The sequence below is a fragment of the Motacilla alba genome, chromosome 3 (assembly GCF_015832195.1).
Source record: "Motacilla alba alba isolate MOTALB_02 chromosome 3, Motacilla_alba_V1.0_pri, whole genome shotgun sequence".
Lineage (NCBI taxonomy): Eukaryota > Metazoa > Chordata > Aves > Passeriformes > Motacillidae > Motacilla > Motacilla alba.
This window is the reverse complement of record NC_052018.1, coordinates 56,207,757-56,230,027: the sequence shown is the minus strand read 5'-3', so window position 1 is coordinate 56,230,027 and position 22,271 is coordinate 56,207,757. Positions and strand designations below refer to the sequence as shown.

Sequence of the window (22,271 nt, the reverse complement as noted above, 5' to 3'; positions counted from 1 at the left end):
GTACAGGGCCATCATCCACAAACTTTTTGTGTTATGACCACAGCTAAACAATAAATCACACAAATGCATGGGTTGTTGCAAGATTAATAGGGTAAAGCTCCAGGAAAATGTGGCACAGAACAGAAGCCAAGTGTCAGGGGTATCTTGGTTGTTCATTTCTATTGATTGGCCCCTGCCCAAGGAGAACTATTGCTTTGAATTTTACAGACATTGAAATAAGCTAATTAAAAAGGTCATATTGAATGAAGATCCCACAGGAAAAGATGCTATAATTATTTGTATTTTCCTATGTTGTTTGTAGAAGTGACCTTGACAGTGGGCATGTGCTTATGTTGCTTCCTTACAGGGAAAAAATACAAATTTTTTTCTTCAGTAGTGGTAGCCCAAAGTTTCTCTGTATTATATTTTTCTGCAATACATTTTGCAAGAGAAATCAGTGCGGCTGCACTCCTCAAAGGGTGAGTGAGGTTCGTCCAGGAAAGGGTAACCCTAACCAAGGCAGAATACAATGTAGCAGCATGCTGGAATCCATCAGCCCTTAGCAGCACACAGCACAAACGGATCAAGTATCAGAACAGCCTGACTGAGGGGACTTTTCATCCTTTTCACCAACACAAATGCCCTGAGGTAAATGTGCTTCAGAAGAGAGAAAGGCTAACTAAGGCTCGCTAAGCACTAGCCCCTGATTCCCTTTCCCTGATTCCTAGGCAGAGAGCAGGCTGTCCCCAGATTGCCTCAGGAAAGAGTTGAAAGCCTCTTCAAGGACACCTTCTGCTTCTTCAGCTCCTGCTCAGGAGATGAGAGACTTCTGTTCCTGTGGAGAAGAAATTATGTTTTAAACTTTTCCATGTAAACTGTGGCAATGTCTGATGCCTAAGACTGTTGGAAGACCTCAGAAATCTTCTCACTTCTCAGGCATTTGTGGACTAAGGGGTGTGATCACAGTCACTGGCATACATTCATTTTAAATTGCGTTAACAATCACAATGCTCTTTGATACCCTCTGTAGTCTCAAGCAGATACTTTTATATGCTTTGTCACTGTACTTCTCAGAAGGTGATTTGTAAATCTGTTCAGTGGTGAGGGAAATTAATTAAAAACCTTTTCTTGTAATCAGAATTTAATATGGTCTAGCAAAATTGCTTAGTTTACCTGAGATATGCTATCATTTTAATTTAATCTATCACATCATTCCAACAGCATTGTCTTGAAATAATTACTGAAGAAGACAAGCTCTCATCTGCGTAAAACACAGCAGCATAAACTCATTTACTGCAAATTAAAACCGATGGAAAATTGCTGTTGCTTTTAATATGGCTGGACAAAAAATAAGATTGCAAATCTGTTAAAAGTAAATGCAAAACTGTGGCTTACAATCTGTCCTAAACAAAGTATTTACAGGACCCCAGTAAAATTAAGTGCATTTATTCATACCAAGGAATTAGAAACTTTAAAAGAAACACCTCTCCACAAAAAAAACATTGGATGCCTGTAGACAGCCCCAGGGGAAAAACAACTAAACAAAGATTTCATTAGAATAACTCAGAGAAAAGACATAAATATTGAAACAACAAATAAAGAATATTCATTCTAGAAGCACACCTATACATCACTACGTGGATGTGAATCATCCCACTAAAACTAAGAAGGCCACCTGTCTGCCTAAAAATAAAAACCAGTGTCTGCACTGCTTTATAGAACTGAGAGTATGCATTTTAATACAGAGTGACCTGCCATGGCCTGGGCTCTACGTATACCCTTTAGGCTCAAGACCAGCCTGGCTGGGGGTGGACAGAAATATTTCTTCATGCACACAAACATTTTCCTCCTAGGTCTGTTAGTACATAACAGATGTATCAGAATTCCAACATAGTTTTAACAACAGAAAGTACAGGTTCTGCTCTGCTGGGCACATTTCCTGGGCTCTCAGCATTGTGCTCTGCCTGCACATCTTCCAGCACATCTTCCAGCACTTGCACAAATGTAGTTTTGAAAGGGACTAAAAATGGAAGGCACGCTACCAGCATAAGACGTACTTCATTTAAAGCAAGAGTTAGAGGTATTCTCCTTATTACCAGAATTACCTTAGCTGTTCTATAGGATCCTTATAGGTTTATAGGATCCTTCACTTGAAAAAAAAAAAAAAATATATTCTTCCTCTCCCCATTCAGGAGGGATTGGCTAAATGAGGGACAACATGAAGAACTGTACATTAAGTGTTTTGAGGGAACAAATACATGTTTTAGGTGTTAAAGCGTTGTTTAGAGGGGCCCTGTGGATCACCCATCTCACTCCAAGGCCAGACTATGATCAGTGCTGGAGCAGGTCAAAGTGGATTTTGTCTGGTCAAGGCTTGGAAACCTCCAGAGATAGGGTTTCCTCCAGCTCTCAAAGCAACCTGTACCCAGGCTGCTCTACACTCCAGGTGGGCATTTTGTTTCCTAATGGCCAAGCTGAACACTCATCTTGCTGCCATTGCCCCCTCTTGCACCTGCTGTCACCACTGGGAAGAGTTTGGTTCTGATGTCATTGTAGCTCTTGATCATGAAATCATAGGCTGCTGTTCAACTGCCTTTGACCTTCTCTTCATCAGATGCTCAGATGCATGCTCAGATGCTCCTCTTCATCAGATACAGCAATCTCAGCTCTTCAGCCTCTCCTCAGTGGTTCTGTGCACTAGAACCTTGATAGCCTTTCACTCTGGCTCCCTCCCGTTTCTTAACATCTTTCATGAGGTGGGTGGCCAAAATTGTCCCACTTTCCACATCCTACTTGACTTCACCCTATGAAATAATAACACGAGGAATGATCTCAAATTATTTTGAAGATGGCTTTGTCCCATGATGTCCCACTGAAGGGGACTGTACCTGATGATGCTGCTTTCAGAGAGCTGGCTTCAACTTGAAGCAACCAGGAAGAAAGAAAGGCCTGAGAGAGAAAAGAAGGTGAAATGAAGAAAGAGATTAAGGCAAAAATATCACTCCAGGGAGTGGTGGAAAGGTTGGAAAGAAGACAGAGGACAAAAACAAAGCTGAAAAAGAAGACATGACAAAGACCAAGGAAGCAGTGCAGGAAATTACACCATGACACTTTTGTTACACTGTGATCCAGACAAATGTAGACTAATATGATCTACTTAGCAAATAGGGATGGGTCAAGTTTGAAATCATTTAAGCTAAGAAGTTTCATTCTCCAGAGAGGGGAAAGCCAATGGCAAAAAGAGTCCTCCAAATAACTGTCTCACTCTATATCATTGAGCATGTTGCTCAGGAGCTTTATGATGACAGCCCTTGAAATATATCTTTCATTTATTTCAGTCCCTTTATAAGTCTGCAGGAGATTTACATTCCTATTTTGGAGTGGAAGGTCCAAAATATCCTCTGTTAGGGTGTCTCAACTTTCTGTGTTGCTCACTTGTACCAGCATACCCCAACTCGCCTCTGCCAGCTGACTGACGAATGACTTAATAAGGGGAATCAAATCTGGATTTAGAACTGGCCCTCCTGGAAATGCTATTTGAAGTCTTCCAAAACAATGAACAAATTGTCCATACAAGGACTTCCTCTAAAAATTACTTCACTGCATTGAGGGCAGTACACTACCATCCCCACAACTCTGCAAACATCTGACTAACAGCAACTTGCTCAAGAGAAAATGAATAAGCAGAACTTCACTTTGCACAAGAAGAACTACCACATTTTTGGACTTTTCCCTGGGTTCTGGAAAAAAAAACAAAACACATGACAAAACCAAAGGAGTGAACAACCCTGACATCATAAGAGTTGGCAGTGTACTCTAGACTAGATAACGTTTACAGAAAGATAAGGGCTAAATTTCTATCCTGTCAAATCTGTGCATGGTAAAGAAATGCTTTGGCAGGCAGGATCAGAAAGGGCTTTCATCGTGTTTGCACCTTGCTGCTGTGCATATTTCCCTGGAGTTTTTGTAGCACAGATGTATCCCAGAGTTTTTGGAGGTAAAAGAGAACAAATTCCTCTCAGAAAATACAGCCTGGAAACAGCTTTCTCTTTTTATAGAAGCCAGAGCATTGTTTATTGATTCTTGCAGCCCAGAATGGCTCTACAACACCGCTATTTCCGTGGGATGTTGTGTTTGTGCGACCTGCCTTCAGCTGTTGTGCCGTGTTGCTATGTGCAAAGGCTGACAGCTGGTGTGTTTCGTTCCAAATTAGTGCCTGCCTTTCACTCCGGAGTGAAGTAATACCTAAACGCAGGGCCAGATTCCAGCTCTCTATGGAAATGCCCCCAAAACAAGTGAAAATACTACCAAAACACATGCTTTGTACCCATTTCCTGATCAGTCACACGATACTTCCTCTTTCTATATGGAGTTCCCCACACACTCCCACATTAGTTCCTTTTTTTTTTTCTTTTTCCTTTCTTAGCAGTCTAAACATTTCGTGTTGTGAAAAGAATTCAGCATCTCAGCAGTTCCACATTTCTTGTAAGCTGGGCCCACAGAAGCGTCAGGATGCTGAGCCATGCTCTAGATGATGGCATACAGCCTGGAAGCCTGCATTTCTTCCTGTGAAGCCAATTCAGAGTAAAATGGGATTTTGAAATCTATTTCAAGATCTCCTGTGAAAAGGATTGTGTCTCACAAAACAGAACTTTTTACACGTTGATAGTGTAATATATTGATAAAATAGTTTTTAATCAGTTTAGCATTCTTAAATTGCTTAAAGAGCATTTGAATTGCCTCTTTGTTCCAAGCAAAGGTTCTCATGGTCCAGGACCTCATCTCCAGTAACAGTTCATGTTAGATACCATTCAGAGATGTCTCAGTCTTTGACAGTGCTAGAACATCAGTTGGTAACCTAAAAGAATAGCTGCAATTTTTTTTTTCTAAGTAATCAGTAAAGCAAAATAAAAATGGAAATAAATGAAATAATATTCTCAAAACACTCTTGATAAAGGCAAGTGAGTGAATGTTCAAAGTTCTTGATCATGAAATTATCATTATACGATTATACTTTATATACATTATATATACTTAATTATATGGTTTTTTGTGAATTTGAATCTTATAGCTGTGCTACACAAGGTGATCCATTGATAGTTTTGCAAAAAACTAAGTAATCTCAGAATTAACAGGGCTTGAGAGACACTGTTAAAGGGACAAGATACTGAGAAATGCCCAGAGAAGTTTATGCCCTTTCCTGGCAGCCACAAATAGGCTTGTACAACAAAGTGGGACCTGATGTATCAGTATAATAATATTCTTCAATATTTAAAACCACCACATCTGAGAATAAAAATGCATATAAAGAGAAAATACTCATTACATTAATGAAATAATGTTGGTTCTCACAGTTTCTAACCTTATAACAGACTTAGAACAAAACACATTTTCTTTTTAAGCTGTTTTTAACAAATATGTTCACCAGTTCATTAGTCACTACCGTACATATAAGTATGTTTCAGTAAGCACAAATGCATGAATAGGAGTCGTTTTATATTATTCTATGATTCAACTCACAGAACCAAAGTGGCTTGGAAGTTCACTAGTTGCGGTTGCAGCATGTAAAGACAAACATACTTGAAATAATCAAGGCGAATGCTCTGGGGTCACTTACAGACCTTTCATCAGTGTGACCTGAGACTAGATGAAAGAGTTGAAAGTTCTGTGTATGCTGCTCAACAGAGTTAAACAAGACAGAATAAATATGTATTAAATAAAATGCACAATCACACACACACACACATATATATATACATATATATATATATATATACACACACATATATATATATATACATATATATATACATAATACTAAATATGAGGAAACTGTGGTCTGTAAAAAGTACTTCACAATGTTATCTCCAGATAAAGCTGAGCGTACTTTACTATCCCATACTATCCATTTTGAAACAGATATAGTGAAATCAAAATAGGATTAAGCAGATATAGAGTTACTACTCAGCTGAATCTGGCATAGGCAGATCATTTCGTATTTCATACTTTCATACCTCAAACACGGGCAATAACACTTTTTCTTCCTTTCTGAGAAGAGTCTTTCCTTTCTGTGGCCCTTGTCTGCCACTAAGCACTAAGGAACTCAAAACTGTGGATCAAGTAAAAAGCAGAGTGCTACTTTCAAACCTCATGAAACTTGGGAGAAGACAGCATTTGACTTTGATCCCGAGTCCAATAGTTGTGATTTAAACCACTCTTTTGAGTCAGTCAGTCTGGGTCAGTCACCAAAGGAGCAAAACTGCTGTCTGGTTTTGCTTTGTAGGAGGTGGGCTGTATGTCCAATGAGTTGAGCATGGGATTGAAAGTCACAAGCCTCACAAACTGTTTATTCTATTTCAAGCTCATCATATGACAGTGACCCGTCATCCAACTTCCCCATCTCATCATTCTTTAAAATGTTGCTGTTAATATTTGCTAGTTTCAAGGTTTAAAGGGCTCAGGATAAAAGCATGCATAAGTAAAAATCTTTGTTGAGTGAAAATTATGAATAACAGCACTGGTCAGAGAGTTCCCTATAACTATAGAGAAATCCACAATGCTATGCTTTGCAAGTGATTAAATGCTACCATTGGCAGCTAAATTATGCTTAGCTTTTCTGCATTCAAGCTTTACATTTGTCCTCAGTGGTTCATCTGTCTACACTAGTGCTGAACATCAAAGGCAAAAAGTCTTGTTTTCAACCTCCTATCTCATTGGACAATACTTTGCTTAATCTCTTTAATTTTTAATTTCTTCACCTGGCACTTTATCTGTTTTTCTAAAGAACTCCACTGTCAACAAAACACAACCTGCTTAGTAATGTCTCCTATATTGCAGCAAGCTAAGTCATGCTCACAACAAGTCAGAGTTCCAGGACTCAATTTTTCTGATGTGCTATTAAAATATATATAGAGACTGTTGATTCTCTTTCTCATATTCTTTCTTTTATAAAAAAATCCCTAAAATAAAATTCTATAGTGTTATTAAGCCTGTCTTGTGTGAAAGATCGAGGCATTATATTCAGCTAGGCAGAGAGGTATTGTGGTCATCTCACTGAGGGTGTAGAGATTAGTGTCACACTGGGAATTATGTACCAGCCACACTGCATTCACCAGCAATCCAATAAGACAGACCTGCTCTTCCCCTTTCCCGTATGTAAGAATTTTCTGAAAAAAATTTCATATTATAAGGTTCTGATGGGAGCATTACAGAAGTATCACAACTACTCGGAGCATGGCACACTTGCAAATCTGCATTCCTTTTTTTTAACAAGTTTAAAATAACAATGCAGTGAAGGTACGTAAGATCAAAAACACTATGCCTTGCCCACTAAGTGGGCTGGGACATGTCTGCCTCCAGCTTCAGCTGTGCCAGCTGAAGAGGCTGTGCCCAGCTGCTCATCACTTGGCTGACTAATGCAAGTCAGTGGGAGCTCCCACATGGAGATCTGCCAGCTGATCCAAGGGATGGTAACACCCACCATGTGGGTGCTGATGAGCAGATGCAGCTGCACCGGGAGTGCAGATGCCTGTGTTGAAGGCTGGAAAGGTCATATACTCACAGCCTATGGTCCACTGCATGACTACACAAGGGTGGGTGTCTGTGCTTGTCAAACCTCCTGATTCTTATCCTTGAATTGGATGAAAATTTGGAGATAGTCAAATATGAGTTAAGAGGAAGAGACAAGAAACCTCAGAGGAAAGGTTGGACATGATATACATGGCAGCAAATGCAAGAGTTTTTACACAGACAGCCTGGTTATATGTTCCAGCATCTTCTCTTGGTCTTGAAGTCTAGTGAATCTATGGACAAAATACCTGAGCTTTTCTTTGTGGAGTAACACAAAGCAATTACAAAAAACTAAAGGCAACTCCTACTAAAGTAAATAAAACCTGGATCAAAGGTTTCCAATTCATTTTAGGGCTTAAGGTGTTAAAAAAATGGACTAATTGGAACACTATGAAGAGATTCACAGTGCAGTGAATGACTGAACAGGTTTGAAAATGACATCTGGAAATGAAAAGAGAAATTAATGCTGGGAATGTTTGTGGCTTTTTCCTTCTGTGTCTGCCTATGAAACAGCTGTGGGATTTCTTTGTCTTACTGTAATATTCTGTGATCATGTGCTGTGGGAAAAACACTTTCCTGGCATTTCCAACATGTTGGATGGTGGCAGATGATGCTACCAGTTGCCAGTTCAATGTGAATATGGTTATACTTCCTTCCTCACAAATCTAGATTCAGGTTCTTCCTGGAACAACAGCCTTTTAGGTGCCAGTGCTCCTAGTCCCCCATTTTTCACTGATGGGTGGCTCCTGCTGGGAAGGGAACCATGGCGATAGTAATATCAGATATCTCAGTGGCATTCCTCCAAGGTACAGCAAATGCCTGCAGTGCCTGCTCCGGCTCTTGCCATCCAAAACTGTCTGTTACAATGCATGTAAACCTTACAAATAGGTTTGGCAGATATGGAATATGTACTGCTGTACAGTAATCTTAATCCAGACACTAGCACGGGAAAAAGTTAGCTCTACATTTAATTTTTGGCTCTGTCACAGATCTCCCTCAGGTGAGACACATTGACTACCCTGTGGTTCAATTCCCACCTTCGTAAAATAGAACTAATATTTTCACATCTTTCTGAGATGATAGCAGGCACAGTGTAAGGCAAGATAATGTCAATTAATTTCAAGAAAACGGGTATGTCTTCTATATCCACTGCAACACACAACCACACAGGGCTGCTAGCTGGAAGACAACATGTACAATTCAACCTTGAGGAGCACTATGGAGAGTTATAACAATGTTACAAATATTCTTTCAGGTCCATAACTAAACTGGACTAAGGTTAGGGATCTCTGGCTCTGGCTAACATATATGATGTTTGCCACTTGCCACAGGATTTCTTCTTTTATGTAAATATATGTAGGTCAGGAATAAAATGACCAGCTCTCTCAGCGTATGTTGACAAAATTATTCTCAGAAGTGATTCTGCATTTTTTACATGTAAAGCTTCAGAAATAAGAAAAAAAATAATCTGTAATTCAAATCAGCCTCTACTTATCTGTGGGTTTCAAGACAAAACTCCTTCAAATAAACAGGAGACACTGCCTGATTCAGGCCACAGATGCACTGAGTTGCCTTCAGGGCGCTTGTCTCTTCTGACTAAGGAGGGTACATTTGGTGACTATGTGCCTAAGTTGAGTACCAAAACCTAAGGAAAGTAAATATATTATGAATAAATACATAAATATTTTTATTCTATTTTGGACCCGTTACCTATGGCAAAATTAACACTTCTTCCCTTTCTCTCTATCTTAGACTAATTAATCTACACTCAGAAATGCTGTAATAACCCCACATTTATCTGAGTTCTGCAAAGGACCCAATATCTCCCAAAACACAAACCACTACAGATAAAACCCTATTCAGCATGCGTATTTTGTATTCTTCTGCCCAGCACACCTTTTAACACTCCTTGAAAGAAAACATCCTACAAATAATAAGGAATATTGAAACTCAATGTAATGGCAAGAGACACGATGATATCACCAAGAGGAAAAGCATTGACACCCGGCAGTGTGTGTCTTCCTTTATCAGGCCTCTGTTTTCACACTGCCAAAATCAAACTTGTTTTGAGTTAGGACCCAGCTGAACCTTTCTCTTGCAAAAATTCCTCTCTGACAAATTATCTCACTATTTACATAATTCAGTACCTTATCTCCAATGTTGCTGGAGGACTTTCAGGCTTAAAGAGATATTTTCTTTTAAGATAATGAACTGATTATGACGACAATCATGATGATGGGGGTTTTGTACACACATAAAGGACATTGAGATACCATGGTGGTCAACACCTAGTGGAACACTAGATGAAGAGATAAGAGAAAAACCCATAGCTAGGTTAGTTCAACTGACATTTGTATTTCAGCACATCTATTTCATGCAAGAAGTGCAAGGAAATTTGTTCAGATCATGCTCTTGACAGAAAATGCATAAATGCCCTTCTGCTATTATCCTTTAAAAACTAGTTTTGGAAGAAAAAGTCTTGAGTGCAGGAGTCAGCTGACAGTGTAGGCTTACACTGTTCATTCTGGAGCTCCTCACATAAGGCTGCCTTGTGACCAAAGGAAACCAGCAGACTGAACTCATAGCATCACTAAGAACGTTCATTTTTCTCATGACTCATTTTTCATCACTTTTCTATCATATGTTTTCACCTCCTTTTCCATATTAGCACTATTCAGTTCTGCTACGACCGGATCCTGTGCAGTCACAGCCCAGTACATTTCATAATATCAATAATGAATTTAAGTATCTGTCATCCAGTGCGGTTTTACGAGGACTCTAAGCTAGACAGACTACACAATACTGCAAAGACTTTTACTAACCTTGGGGTGGCACACTCCCAGGAAGACACGCTCAGAGGAAGGCATACATACAAACACGGATTTTCTACAGTCATCCCTCTCTGACTGCTACAGGCTGAAATACCTGCAACATTTACTCATAAAGTCACAGTGACAGCAACTGCATTAGACTCAAATCCATGTGCTGGGACTAAAATGGAGGTCAGGGCATTGTTTATCAGCTATTTCAACTAGAGGTCAGTTCATCTAAAGAATGCTGTAATTTTCCACTGGTTTCTACAAGGACGGGAATTACTTTTTTTTCCTCAGCACCGCCCTGCATCACTCTGTGATCCTGTGAGCATAATCCCTTGGCACTAAAGCCTCTTACTGACAATGCAGTAAACCTGCTCTGTAAGCATCAGAAAAGGGAAATAAAAGATATTCCAAATTTGTATTTCACAAAATATGACACTGAGATCAATTAGATGTTTCCAGATCAATAGGGGCTTCAGTCAATAAACCTCCTGTCAACACAATGTCTAGAAGACCTGTTGACCTGTTAACAGCATTTGAAAACTGTTGATTTAAAATCTCTGTTGGGGTTGTTATTAAAGCTGTTACTCAGTTCCTTATCTGTTTGCTGCTACTCATAGACACCATTTGTGGGGGCAGCACGAAGATCCTGACTAAAAGTTTTGGCTGTTGTAATAAAACTTAATTACAAGGTCAGAGACTTCTGTTCAGGATTTACAGGAGGAAAATAAAAGCTTCTGAAATTTTGCTTCAGAAGACAGATGCTGTTAAGGAGCGCCATTGTCTTCTGTAGTTGGGGACTGTGTCATTCCTGCAGTTCAAACCCTGAATTTCATCTTCATTTAATTAACCCAAAGGCAAATACTGCTGAAAATATTTGCAGAATTTGAAGAAGTTTCCTTCCAGAGTCAGCCAAGTAATTCTAGGAACCTGCTGTATCCTAAGGTCTTGATTCAGCAAGATAAGTAAGCAGGAATTCATTTATTCAGCATTGAATTCATTGCCAAACTGAAGTTCAGAAGCTATCAGAGAATTGAATTCCTGAAAGATTGAGGCACTGAATTCCACGTCAGACAATGAGGACCAGTACAAAATCAGAAGGGAGCTCACAGGTTCATGTGGGCTGCTGAAGCCTCTGACCTTCCTGAAGGGCAAGAGGGAGAAGTTTCTGTGTGCCCTGAAAGCAGTGTCAGGCGGGACTCACACCTGCCTGCCCACCACAGATGAACAAACCCTCCAAACAGCAAGGCTTTTTTAGGAAGATGAATTTACACAGCTGAACTACTGCTGAATGTGCTTTGAAGTGTTTTGAGCAATACAGGCCCACGCTAGTGAAGAGCTGCTGTTTGTTCCTTAAGATAAATCAATTCATATCCCTCCTGGCTTCAGGTATGTCCCAATCTCTGAGTCAGCAGGACCCCGGGGTGACCCATACCAGTAAGCCAGCATGTTGTGTCTGCTCTGCCCTCTGCCTAAGTGTCCCAAGATTCCAGCAGAGTCTGTGTCTTTCTGCATCTCTCGCAGCCTGGATGCGGGGCTGTTTTGAACGCTGTCTTGGTGAAGAGCTTGATGAGCATCTGTTTACCTAGTGCTACTTTTACATGGAATACATGTACTTGGCAGAGCCAAATGCTTCACATTAGGTTACAAATCAAATCAGTTCTCTTCCTTCTTGACAGTGAGCAGCAGTTCCTGGAGTTTTCTGCTACAAATAAAACAGTATCATGCCACTCAGAAGTGCAGTATAAGATTGTCAGAAGGTGAGTGTGTGTCCAAAGTCCATGCAGGCCAGTCTGGGTAACTGGGTTAGCTGGTCACTTATCATTATCTAATATTGCAGTATGGCATGAGAAGGAAAAAACAGGCAACTATTCAGGGATATGCTTCAACCCATCCCTGGCTTACAGAGATTTGTGGTACAGGAACATTTCAGGTCAGACAGGCTGCCTGCGTAGTTAAATCTTGGGTGTTTTTTCCTACTGATTTGTCCATCCGTTCACAAACTCACCCATTCTTTTGGAGTGGGCACATCCTGGGGCAAAGAGTTTTATAAACTTTTAGTATTCTGTTTGTGGAGTCTCCCTTTCCCTTTTATTTTCAGCATCTATCTTCTTATTATTATTCATTTTACTTTGAAAAATTCTTAATTTAGATTTTCAGGACAGTTTGTAAATTTTTTAGGCTGAGGTAGAAGAGAAACATGAGTGTGGAACATAACTGTGATTCTTTGATTCTTTTCCTGTATTTACTTTTTAGCTGTACAGCCCTAAGCCATTGTCTATACAAATTTTTGATGCAATTTATTGAGATACTCTGATGCTCTCCTATAAGACTTGGCATCTGAAAAATGGGATCTTTGATCACTAGTTCCTTTCTTGTGTTCTCTCATGCCTTTTAACTCTCTTGAGGCTTGCTGCCGTCATTGTAAGGAAAAGTTTAAAAACGCAACTTTAGGACACCCCGGGCTTTGGAGAACCCAGTTCATCAGCTTAAACCGCTGCATTAACTTTAACTAATAAAATAATAACTCGTCCCTTGGGTGACATTCCTCCCTTCCACGTTAAGAACATCGCTGCTACGAGGCACGTCGGGCACGGGGAGGGGGCGAGGGCCCTGCCGGGTGCGGGAGCCGGCAGGTGGGTGCCGCAGGGAGGGAGAGCGGCTTCCCGCGGCGGGGCGCGGCCGGGGTGCGCGGCGCCGGGCCGGGCGGTGGCGGGCGGCGGGGGAGCGGTGCCGCGCGGGCGGGGGGCGCCGCCGGGGCGCTGCCGGCGGAAGGCGCAGGGTGCCAGGTCGGAGCAGGGCGCCGGTCCCGCCCCGGCGCTATCCGGACGCCGGGGAAGCCCGGCCGGTAGCCGCAGCCCCGCGCCCCCCGCGGGCAGCGGCAGCAGCCCCCGCCCCGCCTCTGCCCGTGCCGGAGGGGAGGGGAGGGGGCGCAGGAGCCGCGCCGGGGGTGCGCGGCCGCTCGCACCGCGCCGTGGCTGGCGGAGCGTGGGCAGCGCAAGCTTCCGTGGGGCAGGGCCGGCCGCGGCCGGCAGGTCAGGGAGGGCCGGAGCGGCCCCCCCGCCCCGCTCCGCCCGTGCGTGTGTTTGTGTGCGCGCTGATTACAGTAATTTTGAGGGTGATGTTGCAACGGGGCAGAGTGTGCGGGGCGGCCCGTGCTGAACTTTATAACGCTCCCGCATGTCAGCCGCCCTCGACAGTGCGTCCATAAAGGGGTCAGCGGGAGCGCCGGCCGGCCTCGCCGCCCTCGCCGCCTCCCTCCTGCCTGCGGGCCGCCCGGCCAGGAAGGGGAGTTATTCCGGATTGCAGCAGCGGCCGGGAGCGGGAGCCCAGGCACAGCCTCCGCGCCGCCGCGCCGCGCCCGGGGTCCCGGCGGGCAGCAAGATGAGGGGCAAAGAGGAGAAGTCGTCGCTGAAAGGTGGGTTCACCGCTCCGCCCTGGCAGGAGAACTGTTCTCCACGGGGAAAAGAACCCTCCCAGCAGCGGGGTCCCCGCGCAGCGATGCACCGGGGGATACAGGCGGGTGCGTGCGGCGGACAGCCGAGGCAGCGCTTGGCACGAACAGAGGCCAGGTGACTTGGCGAGAGTAGCGGAGTTCTTGCAAAAAGACCGACGCAGAGCCGGGGCGAGGGCGCTGGTGTAGCCGGCTGGAGCGGGGGCGCTTGCGGGCGGCGTGGGGGGCCGCGGCTGAGCCGGGAGGATGGCAGTGGGTGTCAGCCTCTGGCAAGCTGTGCAGAACTGCGGGTGGGTTGTGCCGGAGACTGCCCGGGACTGGGAGCCGCTTCCCTCTGTGCACAGCCGGCAGGAACGTGCCGGGGGGCATCGTCTTGCTGCCTGGAGATGCCAGCAGGCAGAGGGCAGGGGACGGGGACTCTGGTGGGCCTCCAAACTGTGAATCTCGAGTGGTTTTTAACAGCAGTACTCTGAAAACAGCACGAAGGGACAGAGAAAACTGTCTAAACTGTCTGCGTCTCTTTCAATCTATCAAGTGGGGTTTTTTTGAGCATATTTTTAGATCCCAAACTTCATTACGGGTTAGTTTGGTTTTTTGTGTTTTGTTTTTTGGGTTTTTTTTTTTGTTTGTTTTTTGGTTTTTTTGTTGTTGTTGTTGTTCTCCACTTACATTAACGAGAGTGGCTGTTAATTTCTGTGTGCAACAGAGTGAGGAAAGCCACAAGTGGGAGAACCTAGAGCCCCGCCAGCTGCAGTCCACATTTCCTTGCTTCTCCCGTCGCCGCTTCCTTCCCTGGCGCCGGCTCCCTTCCACTTCCCCGAACCGGGACGGCGGGGCCGGGCAAGGGCCCCTTGCTCCGGGAAGGCCACCGGAGGCTCGGAGCGGAGCCGGCAATCCTCCCTCTTTGCTTTTTCCTTACAAGGCTTTTGTAGCGCTTTTGAAAGACCTATGCCAAACTCGCGGGGGTCTCTCTCTTCGGGTCACCCATCTTGCGGCTCAAGGTGAGCTGCTGCCTTTGACGGCTGCGGTGCTTGCCACCCCCCCGCCCCCTCCCCGAGGCGGAGGGTGCAGGCAGCTGCCAAGGGATGCCACCCAGCGGCCGGCAGTGGTTGTGGGGGGAGGCAGCAGCAGCGGGTACGGATTAAAAAAATAACGAGTAAAAAGACGGTCTCCGGGCGGGGGGAGGACGGGGGCAGGTTGCAGCTGGAGCCGCTGGCCGCAACCCAGCGCCCTCCGTTCAGACAGCGAGGCGAAACACGCGCATGAATAACACCCCGTCGGGTGGAAACTTCCAGCCGCCTGCAGGGCGCAGGAGCTCGGCACCCCCCGGACGCGCCTGACCCGTGCCAGGGCTGCTGGCGGGGATGCGGCCCGGCGGGGGAGCCTGGCGGGAGGCCGTGGTCCTTCCCGCGCCCGCCGGGAGGAGGGCTCCGGCTGCATCCTTTCACCTTGGGCGTCGTGCATGCACCAGCGCTCCTGGTATGCCCCCGGCGCGCCCGTAGGGAAGCGACTGAGCCATTAAATCCCGGGTACACGGTGTTCCCAAATGACCAAATGTGTACAGTAAAAACAGATTCTGCAGAGCGGGGCTGTTTCCCTTAATCCCCCCCGTCCCCCGTTACTGCACTTGTTCAGCCCTCGGTCATCTCTCCACCTTTTCTAGAAGCATATTTTTGCTCTCTCCTCCAATTTCAGGGAACGGATTATATTTTTTCCTCGATGTTTCCATTTTTTGCATTAAAAAATATTTTTATTTTATTTTTTTTTCCTTTTAGTTATGTCCCAGCCAGGATCAGGGCAGTGCACAGAAGGGACATTTGTTTGTTTTATTGAAAGCCGGGCAGGAAATTTTGTTCTTCTGAGTCACTGCGGCTCCTTCAGGGAGACGTCAGCGTCCCTTATCGCCGCTCAGCCGGTGCGGCGGGACCGGGAGCGGACGCAGGCTGCGGGGTGGTGGGGGGACACCCACACTTTCGGGAAGAGGTGGTCGTCCTAAAGACAGAGCCAGATTTCAACTTTATATAACTGTAAAATAAGTAGGGCCGGATTAAAAAAAAGGGGGGGGGGGGGAGAGAAAGTCGGGGTTACAGGAGTTTGCTGTCAAGGGAAAAAGGAAGGATTTGATTCGTTTGCCTGTGGATGCTCGGCATCCTGAGACAAGGTTCTGCGGGGGTACTGTGTGGGGGCTCCCCTGAGGGTTGCGCCTAAGGTAGGGCGGCGGTAAAGGCAGCGACGACTGGCTTCCCCTCCCACCCTCGAGGTCCCCCGAGGCGGCCACTGGCCGCCCCTCAAAGGACGTCGAGGGGGGCGCGACCGTCGCCGCCCCGCCCCGGTCCCGCCCATCACCGCCGCCACTTAAACGCCGTCGGGTGCTTCGCCAAGTCAGTGCGGTGCTGGGCGCTGGTGGTACTGTGCTCTTGCTGGGTGTCTCCCTCTCGCTTCAAAATGACCGTGAAAGCAGCTGAGGCGTCCGGTCCTACCTTAACTTACTCGAAGATGAGGGGCATGGTGGCCATCCTCATCGGTGAGCGGCGTGCGGACTTCTTTGAAGATGCTCAAGGGACTGTGTTTTTTCTGTCAGGGTGGCTTAACGATTTTGTTTCTCCTTTCCTTTTACTTTATAGCTTTCATGAAGCAGAGAAGAATGGGACTAAACGATTTCATTCAGAAGATAGCCACCAACTCCTATGCATGCAAGCAGTAAGTGTCAGAAATCTCAGGGGGGTGTTTCAGTCACAAATATCACTAGATATTGCGAGATCTAGTTTAAAAATAATGTTTGCTTACTGCAATTCCTGCGGCATTACTGTTACGGAAGAGTTTATTTGTTTTGTTGAGGTGTTAGTCACTTCGCAACCATCTCCGCGAGCTAGGTTTGGAAAAAATAAATCAGAGATTCCTAGTGACCCGTCCCTATTTCTGCTGCACTTAAGAGTATATATAAATTTCTTTGTAGGATGGAACTTACTGTCACTAGAAAAATTTTACTCTTTAAATCGAACGGGTTGTTTTGGTTGCCTTCTGTAATAGACTCAACTAGAACTCTTCCGCGATACGTGCTTGCCCTCTGGCGGAAAGATCTGCCTGTGCTGCTCCTGGTAACTCCTAATCATGTGTGCTCTTATCCTTGCAGCCCTGAAGTTCAGTCTATCTTGAAAATCTCTCAGCCTCAAGAGCCTGAACTTATGAATGCTAATCCTTCTCCTCCGGTAAGTAGATTTTACTCAGTGTGACGTTTTTAGAACATCAATTCGACCACTAATAGAAGTGTAGCGAAGTTAGCATAATGAGTATTGCATTAGTACAATCTCACAGCACACTAATGTAAACAAGAGAGTAATTGGGTTAGACTGAAACTTTCTGTTTCAAACATAAAGAAGAAATGTTTAATAAGAGTTACGACTTGTTATTTCATTACGGAATGTGTCTAAGACTTCAACAAACACTTTTAAGTAAGCTATGGTAGTTAGACTCTTCTTAGGCAGAACCTATTAGGTTAAGATATCTGTTAGAAATAAGTTTTAGTGGCAATAAGAGTGTTAATCTGTATTTTCAAGGTCACTTTATTTATCGTTCTAAAAATGAGAAATTGTTGGACTCTCAGTGCTGAACTGTTTTAATGAGCATGGTTTCTGTTTATTTTTTTAGCCCAGTCCTTCACAGCAGATCAATCTCGGCCCATCATCCAATCCACATGCCAAACCATCAGACTTCCATTTCTTAAAAGTGATTGGGAAAGGCAGTTTTGGGAAGGTAAGTGTAACTTTTATTTTCATTTAAATTTATGAAATACCGGAGAGTGGGGTTTGTACTGCCTTTGATGAATGATGATCACTTAAACCAAGCCTGAGCACATCCAGTGCAGGAGCAGGGACTCTGCATTTGAATGAGTCAGAAGAGCTAGGGAATTGAGTCCTCTAGTTCTGTGAAGAATAGATATACTTGGCTTTTGGAAAGGAAAGAAACTAGATGTAATACCTTTGGGCTAGATAATTCTGCCAGAATGGTAACAGTGTCCAGCAAAGGGCTTGCACATTGAACCAGAGGGATGTGGCAGTGCTCAGAAGCTAACGTAAAGGCTTGTTGCTGGTCGTGTTTACAAGTTGTTCCGTATTTCGGTATTGCTCAGTTCTGCAATTTTGTGCACTTTCAGGTCCTCCTTGCACGGCATAAGGCAGAAGAGCAGTTCTATGCTGTTAAAGTCCTGCAGAAAAAAGCAATCCTGAAGAAAAAGGAGGTAAGCTGCCCTTCACAATGCAATTGCAATGTCCATCAAAAACATTTTTACTGCCATCACTAAGCAAGTGTACTAAATGTTAATGGATTTCTGATGTTTTCAGGAGAAGCACATTATGTCAGAACGCAATGTCTTGCTGAAAAATGTGAAACACCCCTTCCTGGTCGGGCTTCACTTTTCCTTCCAAACTGCAGACAAATTGTATTTTGTCCTGGATTACATCAATGGTGGAGAGGTAAGCAGTAAGAAAATCATTAGTATTTCCTATCATGTGCATGGTGGTAGGGTAGACGTTTTCACCCTTCCTTTTAAATACAAAAAAAAGTTGCAAGGGGAATAGTCATGGGGGGGAAGTTACTAGATTCAGTGTTTCTGCCTGCCAAGTTTTGAACTACCAAAGGATCCTTAGGCCATTTCCTGCTATTGTTCTCCCGTGCTATATATGTTGAGTCTAATTAAGTGCATTGTTAACTGGCTTTGGCGCCGTTTACACAACTTTGTTCTCTCTGTCTCCTGTAGTTGTTCTACCATCTCCAGAGGGAGCGTTGCTTCCTGGAGCCGAGAGCCCGATTTTATGCTGCTGAAATTGCCAGTGCACTGGGCTATCTGCACTCCCTGAACATCGTTTATCGGTGAGCAGCCTTGTTCAGTTTGTTGTACAGAAAAAAAACATGTGCTTTGTTGAGTAAGCATTGAAAAGTTCAGCTCAGTAGGAGCTTGGAATTGCTTTTAATATTTTGTGGTGGCTTAGTGAGCTTCTCTAAACAGCTGCACCAAACCTAAAATATTCTCACTGTGCCTCCTCTAACATTTATCTCTTTCATCTCTTCCTGCAGAGACTTGAAGCCAGAGAACATCCTGCTTGATTCACAGGGGCACATTGTCTTGACTGACTTTGGACTCTGCAAAGAAAACATAGAGCACAATGGCACAACCTCCACCTTCTGTGGCACACCAGAGGTACGGCCAGCCCTCAGCCCCCCACTCTCAGAGCGATAGCAAGAGCTGTTTTTATCAGTGAAAACTGACTTGTCCCAGGTGTATGTAAGGCTGGTTACCTGAGCAGGGGGCATTACGGGCCTTCTAATAATAGACCTGCCAGTGAGGACATGTAGGATGCATAAAGCTTGCTGAGCAGGAGAGAGCAGCTCTCAAGCCATCTACCTGTTAGTAAAAATATTGTAGCTTTCCTTTAGCTTAGATGTTGCTGGGATTCAGTAAGCTGCTTTCATTCATGAATGGGGAGGCTTTCTTGGTTGTAAAGATCCCTGTGGCTCACATGGCTCTTTCCCTTCTCTTTCAAGTATCTTGCTCCTGAAGTTCTCCATAAGCAGCCCTATGACCGGACTGTGGACTGGTGGTGCCTTGGAGCAGTCCTGTACGAGATGCTTTATGGCTTGGTAAGCAACAATCCTTCGTGACAGATCAAACTAGCTTATTTGACCTTTTCCCACAAGAAACCCCATGCCTGCCTGTCAGCCCCAATAACTATTCCTTTTCTGCTTCCCACAGCCACCCTTCTACAGCAGGAACACCGCAGAAATGTACGACAATATCTTGAACAAACCCTTGCAGCTGAAGCCAAATATTACCAACTCAGCTAGACATCTCCTGGAAGGCCTCTTGCAGAAGGACAGGACAAAGAGACTTGGTGCCAAGGAGGACTTTGTAAGTGCAAACTGGCCAGTGCCCACTTGTAGTGCGGGATGATGACTGTAATAGTAATGCCATACTAGTTACATTAGCTTGGGTCTGAATTAATCTATTTTTCTCTCTCTTAACAGATGGAGATTAAGAATCACATCTTCTTCTCCCCAATTAACTGGGATGATCTCATTAATAAGAAGATTACACCCCCTTTTAACCCAAATGTGGTACGTATCACTTCTAATTATAGAGTGCATGGAGAGTGTCTTTTTACCCCTTGTCTTTGTGGGGTGCCCGGGAGCCAGGGGCAAGTGGCCAGATGGCTGTGTTTGGGGAATGCAACTTTCCTTCCCCTGTGTCTGTCCAAACAAAGTTAAAAACAGGTGGTAATTGACTTTTTGCTAGAGAGCCATCTAAATTTGGCTGTTTTTTTTGTTGTCTCATATGCTTCATTTGCATGGCAATTTTAAAATAATGCCCAGCCTCCCCATTTTACCAAAGGGGAAGTTAAGGTATAGGGAGCAAGTAGCTTCCCTATGCCAGAATTACAATTGTCTTGTCAGATACTAACATGTAAAGTGAGAGATCAGGTTGTGGAGGTTGTTCTCCATCGTTTTCTGAGCATTTTATAAACTTCGTTTAATAACTAGAAGATCAAAGTCCTGCACTGCAAACTGCTGTGTGGCAGAGTGGCATGTTTGTATTTAGCTTCTGTTGCATGAGCTTAGTGGGAGTGTAGCCATACTAAATCAAATCATCTTGTTTTTAGTGAGACAGTGTGCAACAGGATACATAAAAGGTCAAACTAAAACTGTCAAAGGCTGCTAAACAGTGGGCCTGAGGTGATAACACTGTGAGTCTCTGTAAAAGGGTGCCTGTCTCCATATTGAATTGAATTGTGCAGTTACAAAATCTTTGGGTCTAAATTCCTTTTTCGTCCTTTCCACAGAGCGGCCCCAGTGACCTGCGACACTTTGATCCGGAGTTTACAGATGAGCCAGTCCCTAACTCCATTGGCCAGTCCCCAGACAGCATCCTCATCACTGCCAGCGTCAAAGAAGCCGCTGAGGCTTTTTTGGGCTTCTCGTATGCCCCACCTGTGGACTCTTTCTTGTGAACGTTTTTATTTTATTATTTTTAATAATAATAACAACTATTATTTTTATTTTTTGTTTGGCCTTCTGGTGGAACTGCCAGTTGACCAGTCACCTTGAAAGAGAATTTGCACATTTCCACCATGGCAGCTTTGCAGCCTTAATTTCAACTACACTGTTTGCTGGAAGCTTTTTTGAAGAGCACATCACTCTCTAAATGAGCTTTACAGGCTTTTCATTTCCATTTGTTCTTCCCCCAAAGTGGTGCTGTCTCCTTGGGAAAGAAAAAATAAAATGACTGCTGCCATAGACTGCTACGGCAGATCGTAGGAGTAAGAACAAGCTGTTTTGTAATCGTGCTCGAAAAGCCTTGCCTGAAGATCTATCTGAACGTGATAAGGATTTTATGAAATGTGCCTTTTTCCTGATGAGATCTTGTGAGCTCCAGAGCTTTCCCTGTTGCAGAGTGTGTTTCTCAGTTCATTTATGTGGGTTTACTATGTGAACAAATGGTATGCGTGTGGTCTGCGTACTACAGATGGACTTAGTTTAAAGCATCAGTGTGACACTTGCAGGATACCACAATGTGGGGCATTGTTTGTTTCTTCCATATTTGGAAGATAAATTAAGTGTAATTTTGAAATTTCTTTTGTAAATCTATACTGTCAACTAAAATTATTGAAATGGGCTCACAATTACTTGTATCCAAATGCTTGAAGAAAGCATTGCTGCTATGAAAAAAGATTTCTATTTTTAGAAAGGGTTTTTATGGACCAAAATGCCCCAGCTGCAGTCGGTCAAAGCTGTTGGTTTGTTTTTTTTTTTAATTTTTCTCTTTTAGTTTAAAAGATACCATCTGTAAAATGGGCATTATTTATGGTCTTGGGGTTTGGGGGATTTTCATTCCTGATTGTATGTATTGTAAAAAAGATCTGTACATTCAGTTGTAACTCTAGATGTATATTTAAACTTACAGACTTACTTGTAATGTATACCATCATTGTAATGTAATATAATTAACATGGTTATATGTATCATATTTTTTTGTGACCAGACCCATAGGTTTGCAGTAAAATCCTTAAAAATACTTCCATGAACTCTGTCTTATTTTAAAAGAAAGGTTTTAGCAAGATTTAAAAAAATTAAAAATAAGTCCAAACTGCCACTCAGCTAAGATAATTTTGCTTAGGTGTGTGATGGTTATTCCATCAAACTGTACCGTAGAAGTCTCACCATGGATACAACTTGGCAAAGTACATGGATACGACTTGGTCTTCCAAACTTGGTCTTCCAACTGTGGGTGTTGGGAGTGGTTGTGTATCAGTGTGGGTGCTCCCCTTCCCCAAAAATTAGTTTCTTTGCCTCAAGCAAAGTGAAGGTACTGCTCTCTGGTGTGGATGAGGCATAGCTACACTCGAATGATGGCCTTAGGTAACAGAGACAGGAGATGTTTTAGCACAGCATTGCAGATAGAC

The 22,271-nt window shown here is 43.9% G+C and overlaps 1 protein-coding gene and 1 long non-coding RNA gene across 4 annotated transcripts in view; one reads left to right on the top strand and one right to left on the bottom strand.

The window, feature by feature from the left end:
• The window catches only part of SGK1 (serum/glucocorticoid regulated kinase 1), a 67,339-nt gene extending 45,456 nt beyond the window's left edge, over positions 1 to 21,883 (top strand). The window contains exons 1-12 of one of the 3 annotated variants that reach the window (XM_038132051.1): positions 13,396 to 13,782; positions 16,443 to 16,518; positions 16,952 to 17,027; positions 17,467 to 17,571; positions 17,972 to 18,055; positions 18,159 to 18,290; positions 18,575 to 18,687; positions 18,892 to 19,015; positions 19,360 to 19,455; positions 19,568 to 19,723; positions 19,840 to 19,929; positions 20,652 to 21,883. In XM_038132051.1, coding sequence (XP_037987979.1) covers positions 13,545 to 13,782; positions 16,443 to 16,518; positions 16,952 to 17,027; positions 17,467 to 17,571; positions 17,972 to 18,055; positions 18,159 to 18,290; positions 18,575 to 18,687; positions 18,892 to 19,015; positions 19,360 to 19,455; positions 19,568 to 19,723; positions 19,840 to 19,929; positions 20,652 to 20,819 — 1,458 coding nt within the window. In that variant the 5' untranslated portion in view covers positions 13,396 to 13,544 and the 3' untranslated portion in view covers positions 20,820 to 21,883. Of the gene's footprint in view, positions 1 to 13,395; positions 13,783 to 16,116; positions 16,343 to 16,442; positions 16,519 to 16,951; positions 17,028 to 17,466; positions 17,572 to 17,971; positions 18,056 to 18,158; positions 18,291 to 18,574; positions 18,688 to 18,891; positions 19,016 to 19,359; positions 19,456 to 19,567; positions 19,724 to 19,839; positions 19,930 to 20,651 lie in introns of those variants that run through there. The other 2 variants (XM_038132052.1, XM_038132050.1) reach the window with 2 other exon arrangements.
• Positions 2,117 to 13,117, bottom strand: LOC119699058. Its single transcript, XR_005256348.1, has 3 exons — positions 10,371 to 13,117; positions 2,868 to 2,928; positions 2,117 to 2,783 (listed from the first exon to the last, which is right to left on the bottom strand). It is a non-coding gene; the product is annotated as an uncharacterized LOC119699058 (long non-coding RNA).
• Positions 21,884 to 22,271: the final 388 nt, after the last annotated feature.